The sequence below is a fragment of the Bombina bombina genome, chromosome 7, assembly GCF_027579735.1.
Source record: "Bombina bombina isolate aBomBom1 chromosome 7, aBomBom1.pri, whole genome shotgun sequence".
NCBI lineage: Eukaryota > Metazoa > Chordata > Amphibia > Anura > Bombinatoridae > Bombina > Bombina bombina.
This window is the reverse complement of record NC_069505.1, coordinates 394949319-394969927: the sequence shown is the minus strand read 5'-3', so window position 1 is coordinate 394969927 and position 20609 is coordinate 394949319. Positions and strand designations below refer to the sequence as shown.

At 35.7% G+C, this 20609-nt stretch overlaps 1 protein-coding gene across 5 annotated transcripts in view; it reads left to right on the top strand.

Annotated features, from left to right (window-relative positions):
* Nucleotides 1-20609, top strand: part of MST1 (macrophage stimulating 1) — a 193495-nt gene that overhangs the window by 49160 nt on the left and 123726 nt on the right. For all 5 annotated transcript variants that reach the window (XM_053721135.1, XM_053721132.1, XM_053721130.1 and 2 more), the window contains exons 3-4: nucleotides 15467-15605; nucleotides 18925-19037. In XM_053721135.1, coding sequence (XP_053577110.1) covers nucleotides 15467-15605; nucleotides 18925-19037 — 252 coding nt within the window. The remainder of the gene's footprint in view (nucleotides 1-15466; nucleotides 15606-18924; nucleotides 19038-20609) is intronic.

The window sequence follows — 20609 nt, the reverse complement described above, 5'->3', positions numbered from 1 at the left end:
TCTCAGATCTTTTGACAGACTTGCATTTCAGGCAATTAGTGCTGACTCAAATAACTTCACGTGCGTGAGCACAGTGTTATCTATATGAAACACATGAACTAACCCCCTTTAGCTGTGAAAAACTGTCAAATGCATTCAGATGAGAGGCGGCCTTCAAGGGCTTAGAAATTAACATATGATCCTACCTAGGTTTAGATTTCAAATAAGAATAACTAGAGAACAAAGCAAATTTGAAGATAAAAGTAAATTGGAAAGTTGTTTAAAATTACATGCACTTTCTGACTCATGAAAGTTTTAATTTGGACTTTACTATCCCTTTAAAGGAACTCTGTACTATAAAACTGATTTCTATGGAATAAGATAGCTGTCAAAACAGCAAGCGTGTGTGATCCTTTATCATTGTACATAAATTGTGACTTACGAATACAAATCTAAATTTTCAAATACAATTATATATTTTATTTTTTTCTAGAAAACAAATCTTTAATTACAAACACAATTGTTTGTTTGTTTTTGGAATAACACTTGTTTTTTTGGAAATACAATATGATTTTTTCTTTTGGATGTATGATTCTTTTTTTTTTTTTTTTTTTTTTTTTAATTACTCTTCTAGCATGTGTCAAAGCACTGTCAAAAAAAATCTAGTACCCATTTTGCTAAATGACTTGTCACAGCAATCACTTTGCCTGGGAAGTAGCTGCTCTCTTGCTAATGCTTTCAATTAAATGTGAAGAAGAAAAGCTGTTAAACAAAAGCTATGATTAAATAAAAGCAATATTCCTTAGTACATCATTGTATAAAACAAGGCAGAATAAGTACTTCCATGTTAAAGCATGTTTTATGGAAAATATAAAAGCATATTCTGAAAGACCACATGCTACAGTGAGTGCTGCTACCATGAAAACTGGGTATAAAAACATCAAAATCAATATTATTATAGTGTTCTACAATGCAAATGAGAATAATCACTTCTGGCATGTTAAGCCATGCTGTATGATACATGTTAAAATGTTTACCTGAAATGTTGATGTGCTGGGATTATCAGCCATTTCTCCACTTTTAATTGAAAGCAAAAGAGTAGCTAGTTCCCAGGCACATAATGAAGTGAATGCAGTGACATCACAAGTCCTTAAGCACAATGAGAACTAGATTTATTTTTTACAGTGTTTTGACACATACTGGTGTAATAACAAAAAAAAAAAAAGAATTGTACTTCCAAAAGTAAAACTTGTATTGTATTTCCAAAAAAAAATGTCATTCCAAAAAACAAGATTGTACTTACTAAAAAAAAAAAAAAAAAAAATTGTATTTATAATTAAAGTAAAGGTCAATTTTGATGAATTAGCTAGATGACAAGATAAACAGAGGGCGCCTCATAGTGTCGTTTGTCTCGTATAGTGAAAAGAAACAATGGTAATCTGTATGCGCTTACCAGATGTAATGCACCGTACAATGACCGATGCAAAAGAGCAGACTAGCACTCATACAGTGGCTAGTAAACTGAAGCCAGTCTCGCTGATACCGTTCTCCGCTGCAAACAGGAGCTGCACAGCTGTTATGATGATTGAAATAATCTGTTTCAAATTGGTGAAGCAGTAAAAAAGTGAAGGACAACTTCCAATATTAAAAGATATAAAATGCTTTATTGTAACAACGCATTTCTCAACCAATACACTGGTTGTTTCTTCAGGTAATTAAAAGCGAATATGAAACATTTACAAAAGGTAGCATTATATACACTTGCGGTCAATGAAAACGGAAATTGTCACTAATGTAGGAACCAATGGAAAAACCCACCGGCATATTCAAACAAGTAGTACAAAGATCATTACATAGATGGTTTTTACAGGTATCTCACACTGTAACCTTAAATACTATCTTGAAGTTAGTTTTGCACAATCCCATCTGCATATAGATATTACCAATCAATATATGCAATCAACAATATTGGAGTTTTAAAACATGGTACACTGCTATAATATGTACCTATGAGTAAAATAGACTTGCTATCTTTGCACATCGTTTTAAAACCTATAAAAGTATAATTTTGTTCATATATCACTGGGAATATAGAACCAATTGGATTGGCTGAAATATATTAAAAAATACAGAAATATAACCGATTTCAAAATTCTCACAGATAGATCTTTCTAATAAATATATCAATTCTATTAGAGCCCACAATTATAAGAAAAAACACACCAGCGCCGGATTTGTTTTCTTAAAAAGGTTATTGGAAAAAAAACGTGTAATGTCAGTCGGCAAGTATATCTAAAGAGTGTGAGCTAGCAGGCTGTTAACTATAAAAATGTTCTATGTGGAATGATATGTGTAAAAGTAATATTGGTGTAAATCCTGCTTCCTAAACATGACATCTAGTAGGAGCTAGCTGTCTCATGTTATTAAATTTGTTCACTGATGGTGATCAACAGTATATCAATGAACAAATATATATCATTTATATGATGGATACAAAGATTCATGAAAAATGACTGTACCATGAAAATACATAAAATTCTCAATACAGAAAAATAGATCTTTGAATATATAAATATATCCGATCTGTATGATTTTTCAGTGAAAAAAATATAATATCGAAATCGGAAGAAATACTAGAATTATGAGTGTAATATTTACTAAGGTAATAGTATTGTAAAAAATGTGTGTGTGTCTAAATGATGTGAATGGTTATACTACTAACTACGAAGATTCTGAAAAATTAAAAGATATAGGAATATGGTATAAAATTGGCTTCCTGAAAAAAAGGAGGGGGGCTCCCTAAAAAAAGATTCACTGTCTAGTGGGAGCTAGCTGTCTAATATTATGACATATATAGAGAGCCAGAAACTAATAAGTCAAAGTGGATTTAGTTCTGACTCATTTTACCTTGTATACGGATTCGCTATCTAGTGGGAGCTAGCTCTCCGATATTATGACATATGTATAAGGCAAAAATATTATGTCACATTGGATCTCAATCTGGCTCATACTTCATTGTATGTAGTGGTATAAAATTGAAATGTTTGACAGTGATTAGTTATATTATTGCATATGTATAAGACTACGTTTAATATATGGTTGAAAATGTGTTCATTTTCAAAATATTCTACATTACTATATATTATGTCATGTAATATTGGAACCATATCAAGATACATAGTGAAAGAGTGAAATCATTCCCAAAGGTAGTAATAATAAAAATCCTCCTATATGGAAATGACACTAGATGTAATCAATTGAAGGCTGCCAGATCCAAATTTGCATTGAGACCAGCTGGAAATAAAGTTTTTAGTTTGTATATCCAAAAAGCTTCCCGTTGTCTCAATTTAGTCAACCTATTATAATCTGATGATTTGATAATATAATCTATGGGGATATACTTGAAAATATATGGATTCCCACTGTGTTTGTTTAGACCATGATTGGGTATGCTGTGTTTGATTTTTTTTTTACAATTTCGGTGGTGTTCTCCCCATCTAACTCTCACTTTTCTAGAGGTGCGTCCTACATACTGTAGGCCGCATAAACATTCCATAAGGTAAACAACAAAAGTAGATTCACAATTGAAGAAACCTGGAATTTGGAAAAGTTCTCCTGTGACAGTGGATTTGAAAGTTTTTAGACCCGACTTTATGAGCTTGCAGGAACCGCATCCTGCTTTCCCACATTTGTAAATACCATATAGACCAAAGAAACCTTTGTTCTTGGTTGAAATAGTTTGTTCTCTATTAATTTGTTGTATGTGTTTCACTCTTTTACTGGGAGCTAGTTTGTTTCTCAGAGTCTGTGCTCTCCTATATACAATTTTCGGTTTATCTTGGACCAAATTTTTCAAAATGGGGTCCCTTTGGATTACATGCCAATGTTTGTTCAATATATGCTGTATTTTGTGAAAATCCGAGTTATATTGTGTAATGAACAAGTTTTTCTTTTGTAGAATATTTATTCTGTCTATATTTCTGGCTCTATTTAGAGCCTGATCTAATAGGGGACACGGGTAACATTTATCTATAAACCTATCATATAGAATTTTGCTTTGTTCTAAGAATATGTCAAAGTTAGTACAATTTCTTCTCATTCTTCTGAACTGATTATTTGGGATGTTATGAATCCAACCCCTATGGTGATTACTATTATAATTTAAAAAGCTATTACTATCCACATCCTTGAAATATGTCTTGGATGTTATGATGTTGTTCAGTCCCAGACTTAATATGAGGTCTAAATATTCAATACTATGGGTTTGTATATTTGCTGTAAAACTTAGGCCCATGTCATTGAGGTTAAGATGACTAATAAAACGTTCTGCCGTTGATCTGTCTCCTTCCCACAAGAAGATCAGGTCATCAATATATCGGCCATAGAAGATCAGGTTTGCCCCAAACTCAGCCAGATACACGTATCTCTCCTCAAAAAGACCCATGAATAAATTGGCGCAACTAGGGGCAAACCTATATATTTTTTTTTTCTTTTGTTCATTGATATACTGTTGATCACCATCAGTGAACACATTTATTAACATTAGACAGCTAGCTCCTACTAGATGTCCTGTTTAGGAATCAGGATTTACACCAATATTACTTTTACACATATCATTCCGCATAGAACATTTTTATAGTTAACAGCCTGCTAGCTCACACTCTTTAGATACACTTGCCAACTGACACTACACGTTTTTTTCAATAACCTTTTTAAGAAAACCAATCCGGCGCTGGTGTGTTTTTTCTTACAATTGTGGGCTCTAATAGAAATGAATATATTTATTAGAAAGATCTATCTGTGAGAATTTTGAAATCTGTTATATTTCTGTATTTTTTAATATATTTCAGCCAATCCAATCGGTTCTATATTCCCAGTGATAAATGAACAAAATTATATTTTTATAGGTTTTAAAACGATGTGCAAGGATAGCAAGTCTATTATACTAATAAGTACAGATTATAGCAGTGTACCGTGTTATAAAACTCCAATATTGTTGATTGCATATATTGATTGGTAATATCTATATGCAGATGGGATTGTGCAAAACTAACTTCAAGATAGTATTTAAGGTTACAGTGTGCGATACCTGTAAAACATCTGAGGTGCTGATACGTATATATTCTGCCTTTTCTTTAGCGTATCTTTTGTATGAGGTTAATTTAATTGTACAGTTATTTTGCACTTATGCGTTAACAATTATTTAAGTACCCTTTTAGACTTAATACAGGCATATAAAGCATATGCGGTTGTAGTCAGAGTCAAACCAAGTGTTTGAATCTAGCTGTACTCTCAACATCCTATTATTGTGTGACACAGTTGTACGTTTTGTGTACAGATACAAATAAGTTAACGTATCAGAACAGTCAGTTGTATATTGATACAATGTATTGTTTATGATTAGATCACGGTTTGTTGTGCAATGTGCTATTCATACCAGTTTCAAGTAGCGACAATAAAATTCTATAATTTATATAGTGAATAGTTATCTTAGTTTGATATTCAGCCGTCTTTTTGTTCATAGGATTTGTGATGTATCTTTTTTTTTTTTTTTTTTAAAGGCTCTTAATGTTCTATGGCATAAAGCAATTTTTATTTATTAGTTAAATAAGTAGCCTAGTACCCCTTATATTCCCCGTTTCACTCTTCAACTGATAAAGCGTTTAACAGAATTTGTTACCCTCTTTATGTTTGATGTATAATGCGTGTTGCATATAGATGTAAGAGGTCCGCTTATCAAGGAGTCTATTAGGGGATTTTGGATTAACTCCGTATTTGCATATAAACCCAGTTTTGGTGTCAAAGGAGTTTGTTGCTATAATAGTATTCTGCCTTTAAAGGCATTGGCAGACTTTGTCTATTGTAATAGTTTATAACCAATGCAAGTACTAATTACTCGTTTTTAAACTGCCGATTATACAGATATAACTATAGACTCAGTTCATTATTGTTTTGAATGTACCCCTCAGGTATGTAGCTATAGGTAACTTAGTTGTATCATGCCCTGTTTAAAGCATTAACGTTTAATGTATAGCTCTGGTTTGACCAAAGTTTACTTGATCTGAGTACACTTTAAATTATTCCATTATTATATTTCCCAACTTACGAAATTACTTAGTAAAGAGACCAACGTCACATTAGCACAATAGTAAGTTTTAGTACAGTATATGGAGGATAGCTTAAGGCTAACTAAAAACACAGCTCCTAGGACTCCTCACCAAAAAAGTCCAAATAAGTGGCTGTGCAAATTAAAATTTATTCACAATACATAAACCCAGAGTGCTAACTTGTGTATTCTTTTTCTGAATAAGTCTGGGTGTAAATTAGCACAACCAGTTATTTCACATACAAAATCTCTCCCTCATATGTTTGGAAATAATTAAATACTCTCCAACAGGTAAAATGGACATCTGGGTACATATTAAAGGGGAGACAATTTACAATACAATGTTATTTTAAAGGGATATGAAACTTAGATTTTTTTTCTTTCACAATTCAGAAGAGCATGCAATTTTAAACAACTTTCTAAATTTACTTCTATTATAAAAATTATTTTTTTTCTCATGGTATCTTTTGTTGAAAAGCAGGGATATAAGATCAGGAACATTCCCATGTCTGGAGCACTATATGGCAGCAGTTTTGCAAGAATGTTATTAATGTACAAGAGCACTAGATGGCAGCAGTTTTGCAAGAATGTTATTAATGTACAAGGGCACTAGATGGCAGCAGGTTTACAAGAATGTTATTAATGTACAAGAGCACTAGATGGCTGCAGTTTTACAAGAATGTTATTAATGTACAAGAGCACTAGATGACAGCAGGAATGCAAGAATGTTATTAATGTACAAGAGCACTAGATGGCAGCAGGTTTACAAGAATGTTATTAATGTACAAGAGCACTAGATGGCAGCAGGTTTACAAGAATGTTATTAATGTACAAGAGCACTAGATGGCTGCAGTTTTACAAGAATGTTATTAATGTACAAGAGCACTAGATGGCAGCAGGAATGCAAGAGTGTTATTAATGTACAAGAGCACTATTTACTACCATCTAGTGCTCTAGATGCCTACCTAGGTATCTCTGCAACACAATATTATGGGAACTAAGAACATTTTGATCATAGAAGTCAATTGGGAAGAAACTGTCTCTGTATAGCAAGGTTTTACAAATCCAGAGCAGACAAGGGACACACTCATTAAACACCCTTTTTTAAAAGCTATGGATAATACCCTTATTAGCCAATTTATTTAAAGGGACATATTATTATTATTATTATTATATTAAGATGTATTTGCATGTAAATAAAGTATGATAACAAAATGTAATGTTTCTCTAAATTATTTCAGACTTAGCACAGGAGTTCCCTTAAAGGGAACAGTACACTGTAAAATTGTTTTTATATGAATGTATTTTCAATGTGAAAAAGATCCCTGTCAAGAAAACAGGAGCGCAACTCTGTGCACCAAACAGTACACGGACAATCTAAGTGTAGATTAAAAAACCTTTTTAATAATTAAAACAAACATAAAAACATCCAAACATAAGATTCAACACTCACATCAGATGCCCTCAAACATATGAGGTATGTGTGCGCATCTATATGATTTACAAGGAACGTCCCAACACCGGTCTCCTCCTCTCACTCTCCTGTGATGTTCGATACCTCTCATAAGTATCCAGACCCTCTCTTGTTCCGATCTGACAAGCGCTGCACTGTTTAAAGCCGGCTCCAGTACAGACGCTATCCTTATCGTCAGAGTACGTCCTACGTGTCGTCAAGTGGGCGTGGCCTAACACGTTTCGCGAGGCTCCTCCTCCCTTCGTCAGAGGCAATGCCCACATTGCTTGTCACAGCCTTTTTATATCCTCCACACCACTCCGTCTTTTGCGGTGTATGGGGCTTTGTAGATTGATCAGTATATTCTCAGGTTTCCTATTCAGTTATACGTTAGCTCTCTAATCCCTTAGTCCACTGTGAATATTAGCTCCATAGTCGTAAATGGATAATTACAAACTCCCAATACTTATACATTAAAGTGCTTGTCTCACAATTGATTACAAATAAATAAATACATACATAAAACCATATATACATAAAATATTAGATACCATACTAATACATAATTTCATATTATCTAAAAAACATTTATAAAACCAGAAATCTATATAAAAAATTGTTTCTAATTCATCATACATGTATAGTTAATAAATGGTAATAAAAGTCAATATTTCCCTACTCAAAATCCATTAAAGGGATATCCAAACAATTCAAAAAATTCATAAGCTTCATAAAAAGAATTCTTCTATATTGATGTCCACTCTCATAAGGTCGTTTTATAAAAAGATTATGAATTTCACAGATACTAATATATTTTCAATTTACTAGAGCGCTAGAATGTCAAGTATAAATGAGCAACATTCTCTATATCCCCAAAAGAATCAGGGTTACTACCAGGAATGGAGTTTAGGGGCCAGACCAAAAACAAACCCACAGAAAAGTCACTTTAATCATAAGAAGAATTTAGAAAGTGTAAAAAAAGACTAATAATGGTAAGAAAGGCCAGAATACTAGATATAAGGATAAAGAACAGAAAGACATTGGGGGGTATTTCCCCTTCAGGAAAGAGCAAGTACAGGATAGTTTTTTAGGCCACCCCTCAGAGAATCTACCTTGAGTAGGGAATCAAAACCCAAAAAGAGGCATAGAACACGAAGAAGAGGATGTAGAGGAGGAGTGGTACATAGAGCCAAAAAAGGGAAAGGGAAACCTTTTTGAAACCCTTTGGACAGGAGATTTTCAATATATTTGATAAATTGTTGACTAAAGATGAGGAAAACCTCCTGAGCAAGGGTCTTTCTTTTGCCCCTGATGCAGCCCCTAATGAGTTTGAACTGTATATTGATACAAAGAAACTCATTAGAAAACTTACACTTGCGAGACACTAACATTAACAAAAGAATGGAAAAGGACAGTGTTTCCCCAATGCAAGGGGATGAGTCCTTAGTTATTCTCGAGAGCTTAGAAACTGAAGGGAACTTAGAGGATAATGAAACAGGGCTAATCAATATTTTGAATGATCTTGAGGAGGAAGCAAGGACCATACCTGTAAATCATAGCTTTCTAAAAAAGAACACAACATTTTACCCTGTTCACTCTAAAGGGAACTTTATCCCAGTGTTTGAGAAATTTCTAGAGAAAGAATTAAAAGAAATTTGTTTAAGAGATAGAAAGAGAAAAAGAAAGAGATGTAACCTCAGCCCAAATGAACAAAAGGCACTTAAGAAATTAAGTGAGGATATGGACATAGTGGTCCGTAGTGCTGACAAGGGTGGGGGAGTGGTAATCCAGGGTAGGGGCGATTACATTAAGGAAGCCCAACGCCTATTAGGTGACTCAGAGACTTATAAGGTTTTAGAGAGGAATCCAACAAAATGTTTTTTATTTAAATATGAAGAACTTATTAGAACTGGGAAAAAGGATTTAGTTCTAAGCAGTGTTGAGTTTGAGTATTTGGTGGTGGGGAATCCGGTCCTACCGATATTCTATCATCTCCCCAAAATTCATAAGGGTTTGGTAAACCCTCCGGGGAGACCGATAGTTTTGGGGATCGGAGGCCTCACCACCAAACTATCTGAGTATGTCAACCAAGTTTTGAAACCCATGGTGCCTTGTTTGCTGTCATATGTGAGGGATACGATACATATTTTGGAACTCACAAAGGAGATAGACTGGCAACAAGATTTCATTTGGGTCACAATGGATGTTTGCTCCTTGTACACCTCAATTCCCCATTTGTTGGGAATTGCGGCGGTAAAGTATTTTGCTAATAAAAGCGGCTACATCAATGAGCTACAAATACATTTCTTGGAGAAAGCAATGGAGTTTATTTTAACCAAAAACTATTTTGTATTTGAGAACAAATATTTCCTCCAAATAAGAGGTACCGCAATGGGTACAAAATTCGCTCCCACCTTTGCGAATCTTTATATGGGGTGGTGGGAGGATCTATTCTTTTTCAGCACAAATAACCCATTCAAATGTAACATTATACAATGGTATCGTTACATAAATAACGTTCTTATGATTTGGCAAGGCTCTATTGAGGAACTAAACCAATTTGTGGCATATACCAATAAAAAGCTCTTTAATCTAAAATTTACAATGGAATGTAGTAGAGATGAGGTTAATTTCTTGGATCTGGAAATTATACAGGAACAAGGTAGGGTTTACACGAACCTGTATAGGAAACCCACGGACACAAACGGGTATCTCCATGCCAACAGTGGCCATCATGATAAGTGGATAAAAAATATCCCCCTAGGCCAATTTCAGAGAGCGAGACGAAACTGCACTAAAGATAGGGATTATGAGGCAGCTGCAGAAGTAATTACAAACAGATTCCTAGCGAAGGGATATCAAAATAATAATTTGATGGAGATTCAGGAAACTGTAGGCAAGATGGATAGGGATAAACTCATTGGAGGTACAAATCAGAGGAAAATGAATAGGGGCAATAATAGCAAAAGAAAGATACAATTAGTAACAACAAAATTTAATCGAGCCTCAAGAGAAATCGAAAGAGCCATCAAGAAGCACTGGCCAATTATAATGCAAGATCTGATTTTAACCCCTTAATGACCACAGCACTTTTCCATTTTCTGTCCGTTTGGGACCAAGGCTATTTTTACATTTTTGCGGTGTTTGTGTTTAGCTGTAATTTTCCTCTTACTCATTTACTGTACCCACACATATCATATACCATTTTTTTCTTGCCATTAAATGGACTTTCAAAATCTACCATTATTTTCATCATAGCTTATAATTTGCTATAAAAAAAAATACAAAATATGATGAAAAAATTGAAAAAAACACACTTTTTCTAACTTTGACCCCCAAAATCTGTTACTCATCTACAACCACCAAAAAACACCCATGCTAAATAGTTTCTAAGTTTTGTCCTGAGTTTAGAAATACCCAATGTTTACATGTTCTTTGCTTTTTTTGCAAGTTATAGGGCAATAAATACAAGTAGCACTTTGCTATTTCCAAACCACTTTTTTTCCAAATTAGCACTAGTTACATTGGGACACTAATATCTTTCAGGAATCTCTGAATATCCATTGACGTGTGTGTGTGTGTATATATATATATATATATATATATATATATATATATATATATATATATATATATTAGAAGTGTAGTGTAGTAGACAACCCAAAGTATTGATCTAGGCCCATTTTGGTTTATTTCATGCCACCATTTCACCGCCAAATGCGATCAAATAAAAAAAATGTTAACTTTTTCACAAACTTTAGGTTTCTCACTGAAATTATTTACAAACAACTCATGAAATTATGGTATAAATGGTTGTAAATGCTTCTCTGGGATCCCCTTTGTTCATAAATAGCAGACATATATAGCTTTGGCTTTGCTTTTTGGTAATTAGAAGGCTGCTAAATGCCACTGCGCACCACACGTGTATTATGCCCAGCAGTGAATGGGTTAATTAGGGAGCATGTAGCTCCCTAGCTTCTAGGGTTAATTTTAGCTCTAGTGTAGTGTAGTAGACAACCCCAAGTATTGATCTAGGCCCATTTTTGTATATTTCATGCCACCATTTCACCGCCAAAAGCGATCAAATAAAAAAAAATTGCTCACTTTTTCAAACTTTAGGTTTCTCACTAAAATTATTTACAAACAGCTTGTGCAATTATGGCACAAATGGTTGTAAATGCTTCTCTGGGATCCCCTTTGTTCATAAATAGCAGACATATATGGCTTTGGCGTTGCTTTTTGGTAATTAGAAGGCCGCTAAATGCTGCTGCGCATCACACGTGTATTATGGCCAGCAGTGAAGAGGTTAATTAGGTAGCTTGTAGGGAGCTTGCAGGGTTAATTTTAGCTTTAGTGTAGAGATCAGCCTCCCACTTGACACATCCCACCCCCTGATCCCTCCCAAACAGCTCTCTTCCCTCCCCCACCCCACAATTGTCCCTGCCATCTTAAGTACTGGCAGAAAGTCTGCCAGTACTAAAATAAAAAGGTATCTTCGAATATTTAAAAAAATTTTAAATAGCATATTTACATATGCTGCTATGTAGGATCCCCCCTCTGCCTTATTGGGGGCCCTCTTGGGTACTGGCAGCTGTCTGCCAGTACCCAGTTTGCAAATACAAATGTTTTTTATTACTTTGTTTTTATTTTTTTCTGTAGTGTAGCTTCCCCCCACAGACCAATATCCCACCAGCCAAATCGATCATCAAATAAAATTCCCCCCTTTATCCCCACTTCTAACTAAAAAATTTCTGTAGCGTAGTGGTTCCCACCCGCTCCATCCCCATGCACGTGCGCGTGTACGTGCGCGCCTCCTGGTCGTCCCCGCCCACGATCCCGCCCCCCTCCGCATCACAAAGGCCATCGAAGGGCCGCCACCCGCCTCCCACTCCGGCTCCCACCCACCAACGAACTTAGCCGTTAATGTCTGGTGCAGAGAGGGCCACAGAGTGGCTCTCTCTGCATCGGATGGCTAAAAATGGTTATTGCAGGATCGCTTCCAGCTGCTTTCCACACCGAGGATGTGCAGGGTACGTCCTAAGGCGTTAACTGCCTTTTTTTTTTTTAGGACGTATCCTGCACGTCCTCGGTCGTTAAGGGGTTAAAGGATATTTTGAATGATAGAGGACAAGTTTATTTTTAAGAAAAACTCAAATATTAAAAATAGGATTAGCCCCAGTATGTTGAAATCTGTGAAACCCACAAATTGGTTGAGGAAAAATACAGAGTGATTTTTCAAGTGTGGTAGAAAAATTTGTAATTGCTGTGCACATATGGAAAAGAATAATTGTACTTTTGGAAGGAAAAAAGGTGAAACTACATTTAGAGTTAAAGGCCTAATGAATTGTAAAACGTGCTATGTTGTCTATCTTTTAAGGTGTTCGTGTGATAAAATTTATGTAGGTCGCACGAAACGCCCCGTGAAGACGAGATTTAACGAACACCTAAGAAACATAGACAATGGCCTGGACAACCATGGTGTGCCTGCACACTTTCTTGAAGCACATAACAGTGATAATACAGGTTTGAGTATTTTAGCAATAGAGCATGTTAAAAATCCCATTAAGGGAGGAGACAGTTTACTCCTTCTAAGACAGCGCGAGACCTACTGGATCCACAAACTAGAAGCTGTGGGTCCAGAGGGTATGAATCGGGATATAGATTTTTAGCAGCATTTTTAGATATATGAATAGTGCATACATATCCTTCTAGCAAGGGGTAACTTCTGAGTCCCTTTTCTGAGAGTTTTTTTTCCCCCCCCTCTTCTCCTTCCCTCCTTCCTTCCTTTTTAGGATATAGTTAGGGAGGTGTAGGTTATCTGGGAAAAAATGTTGTTGAGGTTTTTATATATATATATGGATAAGACACACATTGTGAATAGGGTTTTTTTTATTGTGAAATCCTCATATGTATTTACTATCTATTATTAGCAATTAAATATTCTTAATAGATTTGAGACATAAGTATTATATATTCCTATTGGAGTGCTGGGTATCTAGCGCTCTAGTAAATTGCAAATATATTAGTACCTGTGAAATTCATAATCTTTTTATAAACGACCTTATGAGAGTGGACATCAATATAGAAGAGTTCTTTTTAGGAAGCTTATGAATTTTTTGAATTGTTTGGATATCCCTTTAATGGATTTTGAGTAGGGAAATATGGACTTTTATTACCATTTATTAACTATACATGTATGATGAATTAGAAACAATTTATATATATATATATTTATGGTTTTATAAATGTTTTTTAGATAATATGAAATTATGTATTAGTATGGTATCTAATATTTTATGTATATATGGTTTTATGTATGTATTTATTTATTTGTAATCAATTGTGAGACAAGCACTTTAATGTATAAGTATTGGGAGTTTGTAATTATCCATTTACGACTATGGAGCTAATATTCACAGTGGACTAAGGGATTAGAGAGCTAACGTATAACTGAATAGGAAACCTGAGAATATACTGATCAATCTACAAAGCCTCATACACCGCAAAAGACGGAGTGGTGTGGAGGATATAAAAAGGCTGTGACAAGCAATGTGGGCATTGCCTCTGACGAAGCGAGGAGGAGCCTCTCGAAACGCGTTAGGCCACGTCCACTTGACGACATGTAGGACGTACTCTGACGATAAGGATAGCGTCTGTACTGGAGCCGGCTTTAAACAGTGCAGCGCTTGTCAGATCGGAACAAGAGAGGGTCCTGATACTTATGAGAGGACTTACCCGCTGGCTATCGAACATCACAGGAGAGTGCGAGGAGGAGACCGGTGTTGGGACGTTCCTTGTAAATCATATAGATGCGCACACATACCTCATATGTTTGAGGGCATCTGATGTGAGTGTTGAATCTTATGTTTGGATGTTTTTATGTTTGTTTTAATTATTAAAAAGGTTTTTTAATCTACACTTAGATCGTCCGTGTACTGTTTGGTGCACGGAGTTGCGCTCCTGTTTTCTTGTTTCTTGACAGGGATCTTTTTCACGTATTATTTGTATCCACGGAATACACACCAGGGGATTTAAAGGAGCAGCAGGACAGTGTGGAAAAAAGACTGTAATTAATATATATATATATATATATATCTGTGATTGGCTGATGGTCACATGATACAAGGGACTGGTAAATTAAAGGGAGAGTAAACACCTTGTAATTACAAGATAAATTAACATCCATTTTACTGCAATTCTTTTTTTAATAGCCAAACTCCACCCACTCTTTACCTTATTTGGAGGAGCCAATCTGGGCTTTAATTTGCAGACAACAAGGCTTGTCTCTGTCATTAAGTTTGCAGTTGTTATGAGTTAAAGCAAATTAGTGAAATAAATGTATGTTCAGAACTAGTTACATGAAAAGGAGACAAAATAAATAATGAAAATATATTGCAAAGTTGTTTCATCATGCAGAACTAAACTTTCATGAATCCGTAAGAACATACAGTTTTAAGAGACTTTCCAATTTACTTCTATTATCAAATTTTGCACATACTTTTTATACACACACTTTCTGAGGCATCAGCTACTGACCATGTGCACAAGTTAACAGGGTATACGTAAACTAAACTAGTCTGCGATTGGCTGATGGCTGTCATATGACACAGGGAGCTGGCAAATGGGTGGAAAAATTAATTTGTCAGAAAAAAAAATCTTATTTGAAATTCAGAGTAAGTGTTATTGCATTGTCTTTTTATTATGCACTTGATTATGCAATTCTACTTCATTTAGTGGTCCATTAAAAAAATCTTAAGGTGTTTACTGTCCCTTTTTAAAGGGAAATTTGAAATCTGTTTTTAATTTAGAATTCAGAGTAAGTGCTATTAAACTTTTTTATTTTGCGCTTTTTGTTTATGCAATTCTAGTGTATTTTTAATGGGTTTTTTTTTTTACTTTTATTTATTTGTTCTTTTGGTTCTGTGTAGTTCATCGCAGTCCCCTTAATGATTATCAGCGTTCCAAGGGGGTGGAGCTAGTTCAACCCTCACAGGGGGCAGAAAAACAGGAAGTGGATGCGGAAGTTCATATCTGTGCCAAGCGGTGCTCTAGCCTCGGGGATTGTAGGTAAGTGATACATTGAGGAGAAACAGCAGTTCAAAGGTTTGCATACAACATGCATTTAATCTCACTATAATAATGATTCTATGCTCTGTATAGCTGTAAATGAGTTTGCGCACTGATCTAAGCAAGCACTGCCTAGTATGTAGCTGTTTAAGAAATGTTCACCATAACTAGTGATTTCAGGGAGCATGGTAAGTATAATTGTTACTTCCAGCAAATCATGCAAAATAAATATAAAGGTAAATCTCTGCAGAATCTTTTGGCATTCTTCAAATAAATTATAATAATATTGCAATGTTTCTTTTTTACTAATTACATTAAAGGGACATGAAACCACACATTTTTTTTCTTTCATGGTTGAGATATTGAATACAATTTTATACAACTTTCCAATATACTTCAATTATCAATTTGTCTTTGTTCCCTTTGTATCCTTTTGTTGAAAAGCATACCTAGGTAGGCTCAGCAGCAGTGCACTACTGGGAGCTAGCTGAACACATAAGGTAAGCCAATAACAAGAGTTATGTATGTGCATCCACCAATCAGTAGTGCATTGCTGCTCCTGAACTTACTTGGGTATGCTTTTCAACAATGGATACCAAGAAACAAAGCAAATTAGATGTTAGAAGTAAACTGAAAAGTTGTTTAAGATGACATTTATCTGAATCAGATGATGAGAAAAGAAGAGAGGCGCACAAATGTGTGTATCAATCGGTATAATATCGGCACACACTCCAAATATTGCGTACACAGGGTACTCACACTTTAGCACAGCACACCAGTGTGCTTGTGGAAGCGGGCTGGCACTCAGAGCTGACCAGCTGTCTCTTTCTCCGGCTCTTCCCTGGGTATGACGGCCTTCCGGTATGATAGACTGTCTGGTAGTGGTATGCTCGTATTCAAACTCCAGGCTCAAGTTATATTAAAACAAATTTAAAACTTTTATTGCACAGGGTTGACAAGCACATAATAAAATTGGTAAAAGTACTTACTTGTACCAATTTTATTATGTGCTTGTCAACCCTGTGCAATAAAAGTTTTAAATTTGTTTTAATATAACTCGAGCCTGGAGTTTGAATACGAGCATACCACTACCAGACAGTCTATCATACCGGAAGGCCGTCATACCGAGGGAAGAGCCGGAGAGAGCCAGCTGGTCAGCTCTGAGTGCCAGCCCGCTTCCACAAGCACACTGGTGTGCTGTGCTAAAGTGTGAGTACCCTGTGTACGCAATATTTGGAGTGTGTGCCGATATTATACTGATTGATACACAGATTTGTGCGCCTCTCTTCTTTTCTCATCATCTTTTCAGCAAATACGTTTTCCATCCTGGGATCGTTGTGGAGAGTGCAGCCGTGGGAAAGTGCCCCCAGCCTTGGGACCAATTCGGATCTTTAGGACTTCAAGGAATCTACATCCAAAACTTTGCCAAACCGCATATGAACATTGAATCAAACACCATTTAATGAGGTTCCCCTTTTCATTATCAATAATTGTTATTGTATAATTGTTTGGTCTTACAGTTTTGTCTGAACAGACACTATTGTTGCAAGTTTGTGTTGCCAATATTTACTCAATCTTATATGTTGTGTATATTGAGCGCCCTCTGGTGACCTAGGTCATTTATTTATCTGAATCATCAGTTTAATTTTGACTTTACTATACCTTTTTAACCCTTTCACTGCTAAACCTTTTTTCACCCCATTGCTTAGCCAGTTGTTAGCTAACTTACATACAGGCTTTTGGGGGTTCTAATATAGATTAGAGAGGCCCCTTTGTGCAGTACAGAAATAATAGGATTTTTTTTCTTGCAAGGTGATCACTGTTACCACAGCGATCACGTGACTATACTTTGACCACGTTGATCACCTGACTATACTTTTACCACGGCGATCACCTGACTATACTGTTACCACGGCGATCACCTGACTATACTGTTACCACGGCGATCACCTGACTACTGTTACCACAGCGATCACCTGACTACAGACAAATTCATATATTTTTTTTGAGAGAGAAACTTGTCTACTACAAAATACATTTTATTAGGGGTCTCTAAACATACCAGATTTTTTATTTATGTATCCTATAATGTTCTATTCCCAAGCACATCCCCATGTTTTTTATTTCTTTTATTTTTAAACATCTTATTTGTATTACTTCTCCAAGACCACCACTATGTAAAAAAAACATATGACAGTGGTGTATTTAGGTTTTGTGCTGCCCTAGGCACTCAAATTTCTATTGCCCCTTTCCCCCAGGATTTAGGCATTTTTTGGCCATAATATTTTTTGGTCAGGGTGTAACATTACTTTTTTTTTATGGCATTATCAAACTAAATGTTAATGTTTAAGAGCATATGTCTATATAGGTGTGTTATGGAATGTGCATGTAGTAAGATTTAAAAAGTGCTGCCCCCCAAAAAAAATCTGCTGCCCTAGGCAAGTGCCTTGTTTTCCTAGGGCCAAATACGCCCCTGGCATATGATTCTTTTTCAAACAAGGGGTCTTGGAGGTTTGTAGCTGCTAAGGGAGCTGAGATCAAGGGGTTTGAACAACCTATGCCAGTCGCAAGCATAGCCCGTCGTCATGTGTATCAAAGTGGTTAAACTTAAAATTGAATTCCCTATAAATTAATGGGATATTAAACTAAAAATTGAGTTCCCCATAAAATGTTTAAAGGACCACTAAATACAGTAGCCATGACAAATACACACTAAAAAGACAATGCAGTTGCCCTTACTTTGAATTTTAATTGAACAGAAGAATATTTTTTGGCAAACTTCAAAAGTAATGCAATTACTCTCCCCTGTATCATGTGACAGCCATCAGCCAATCACAAAATACATATACGTATTATACTGTGCACTTTTGCATATGCTCAGTAGGAGCTGGAGTGTGCATCTTTTGATAATAGAAGTATATTGGAAAGTTTTAGTTTGTTGTTTTTTCTTTTTAAATGCTGTATTTTATCTAAATTGAGAAAATTTCCTTTTGAACCTTGTGTCCCTTTTAATTATGTATAGTGACAAAACTTTGCAATGTGCTTTCATTAGTTATTCTAACAGATTTTTGTGGTATTTATCTCTGAAAATTGTAGTTTTCCCCACTCCTCTCGGAGTCTGGAGTGCTTTCCTTGAAACCCAGAACCCTGTCCATTCTACATGATACAACGTGATTGTTTGATATGTGCAGCTGTTGCTAATTGGTCACAGCAGAGGATATAAGATAAACCACACTCAAGAGACCATTTACGTTGTGTCCTTTGACTGCAAAACAATTTTAATTTTGCAAATGTAATAACCGTTAATTCTTTTAATCAGGTCTTTTGATTACAACTGGAAAACTCTCAGCTGCCGTCTGCTCCCATGGACACAGAAATCTGAGCACATCGTCCTGCAGAGAAACGTGAACTATGATTTATATGAAAAGAAAGGTATGTAAATGTGTGTGATGTTAGGCACTAGATCGTATCTATGTTGTTTTGTTATGGGAAGTGATGTCATGATGTAAGCACGCTATTGGTACCCCACAAAGATAAATACTGTAGTACAACATCTGATTGGTCTTGGAGAGCAAAATCAGACACGCAAACAGAATACAGTCTTAGTCAGCTCTGTTTATTTTTAGCAGTGCTAAAATTGTTACATGGTACATGGCGTTACAGCAGGGATAGGCAAGGTGTCCGTACACTGACACTGGTGTCTGTGACTGGCCCTTGCAGTGTCTGTTGCCCGGTTTGCAGCTGGGAGGGAGGAGTAGGACGGATGAATGCTGGTCCTGACTCCTCCTTAACGTACACAGCACTAAGTTTTGCGGAGCTGGGGCCACCCGCGTGACACAGCTCAGCGGGAAAGTGAGTGAGATAGAGGGAAGAAGCAAGTTGCCTGCAGTGCAGCCTGTGTCAACCACTGTGAGTTGTGACCAGTACCAATTCCTTGATCTGTGCGGCAGCCTGGTGCTGGTGTCTGTGTGTAGAAGTAGCAGACCGCTGCCTACTCTGACAAACCTTACCTAACCAAGTAAGTAACCAACCATGAATATACATAAGGGAGCTGCTTAAAAAATTCAAAAATATTATAATTACATGTGTACAATTGTAAGCAGAGGTGCAGACCCTATACTAATTAATTTATGTGCAAAATAAAAGAAAGCAAATAAGGATTAGTAGTCTTATATAAAAAAAAAAATAGGGATTTCAGCACTCTCCAACACAAATAGTCCTAAAAAATTAGGAGCTCAAAAACTATTAGAGTAGCAAGTGTGGAACTTGATAGAGAACAAAACTCAAAAACCGGCATGCATTTAAAGCGCTTACATTTTATTAAATTGACACAACAATTTACTTTAAATAAAATAACAGATATCAATGTGAGAGAGTGTGTGTGTGTGTCAGGGAGTGTGAGAGAGAGTGTGTGTCAGGAAGTCAGGTTCGACTCTGCCCTTTTGTTGATAATTATTATTGATTGATGCATCAATCAAGCTTAAAATGAACTTTTCTAGAGTGTCAGCTTCCTGGATACAACAATATCCATCACAAATGGCAAACTGCACTCATCTGTATACAGGAAACCAACAGATAGCATGGTTGCCAACATTTCAAAAAAAATTCCAGGGACACTTTGCAGCAGAGCAAGCAAGCGGATTACTGGAGTATTGACGACCTACTGTTCAACTGCTCCGCCCACTCAATTCTGCTATCAAAACACACCCATTTGAAAGTAATAGTATAATTTAGACTTATCCATAGTTTATTATACAGATTACAGCACCAAGCTCTTACACCTACCCAGTCTCTGGAACACATTCTGGGCATATGGTTATTTTTACAACACAGCATCGAAATTAGAAAGACAAATAATATGTGAACCCATTCAATAATAACAATATTCCATTAGGAAAAAATTATATTTAAATAATACACTATTTCTATTTATCATCTATCTATCTGTATATGTGTGTGTATATATGCAAACAACAAATGTTGTGCAAAGGAGATTTTCAGGGA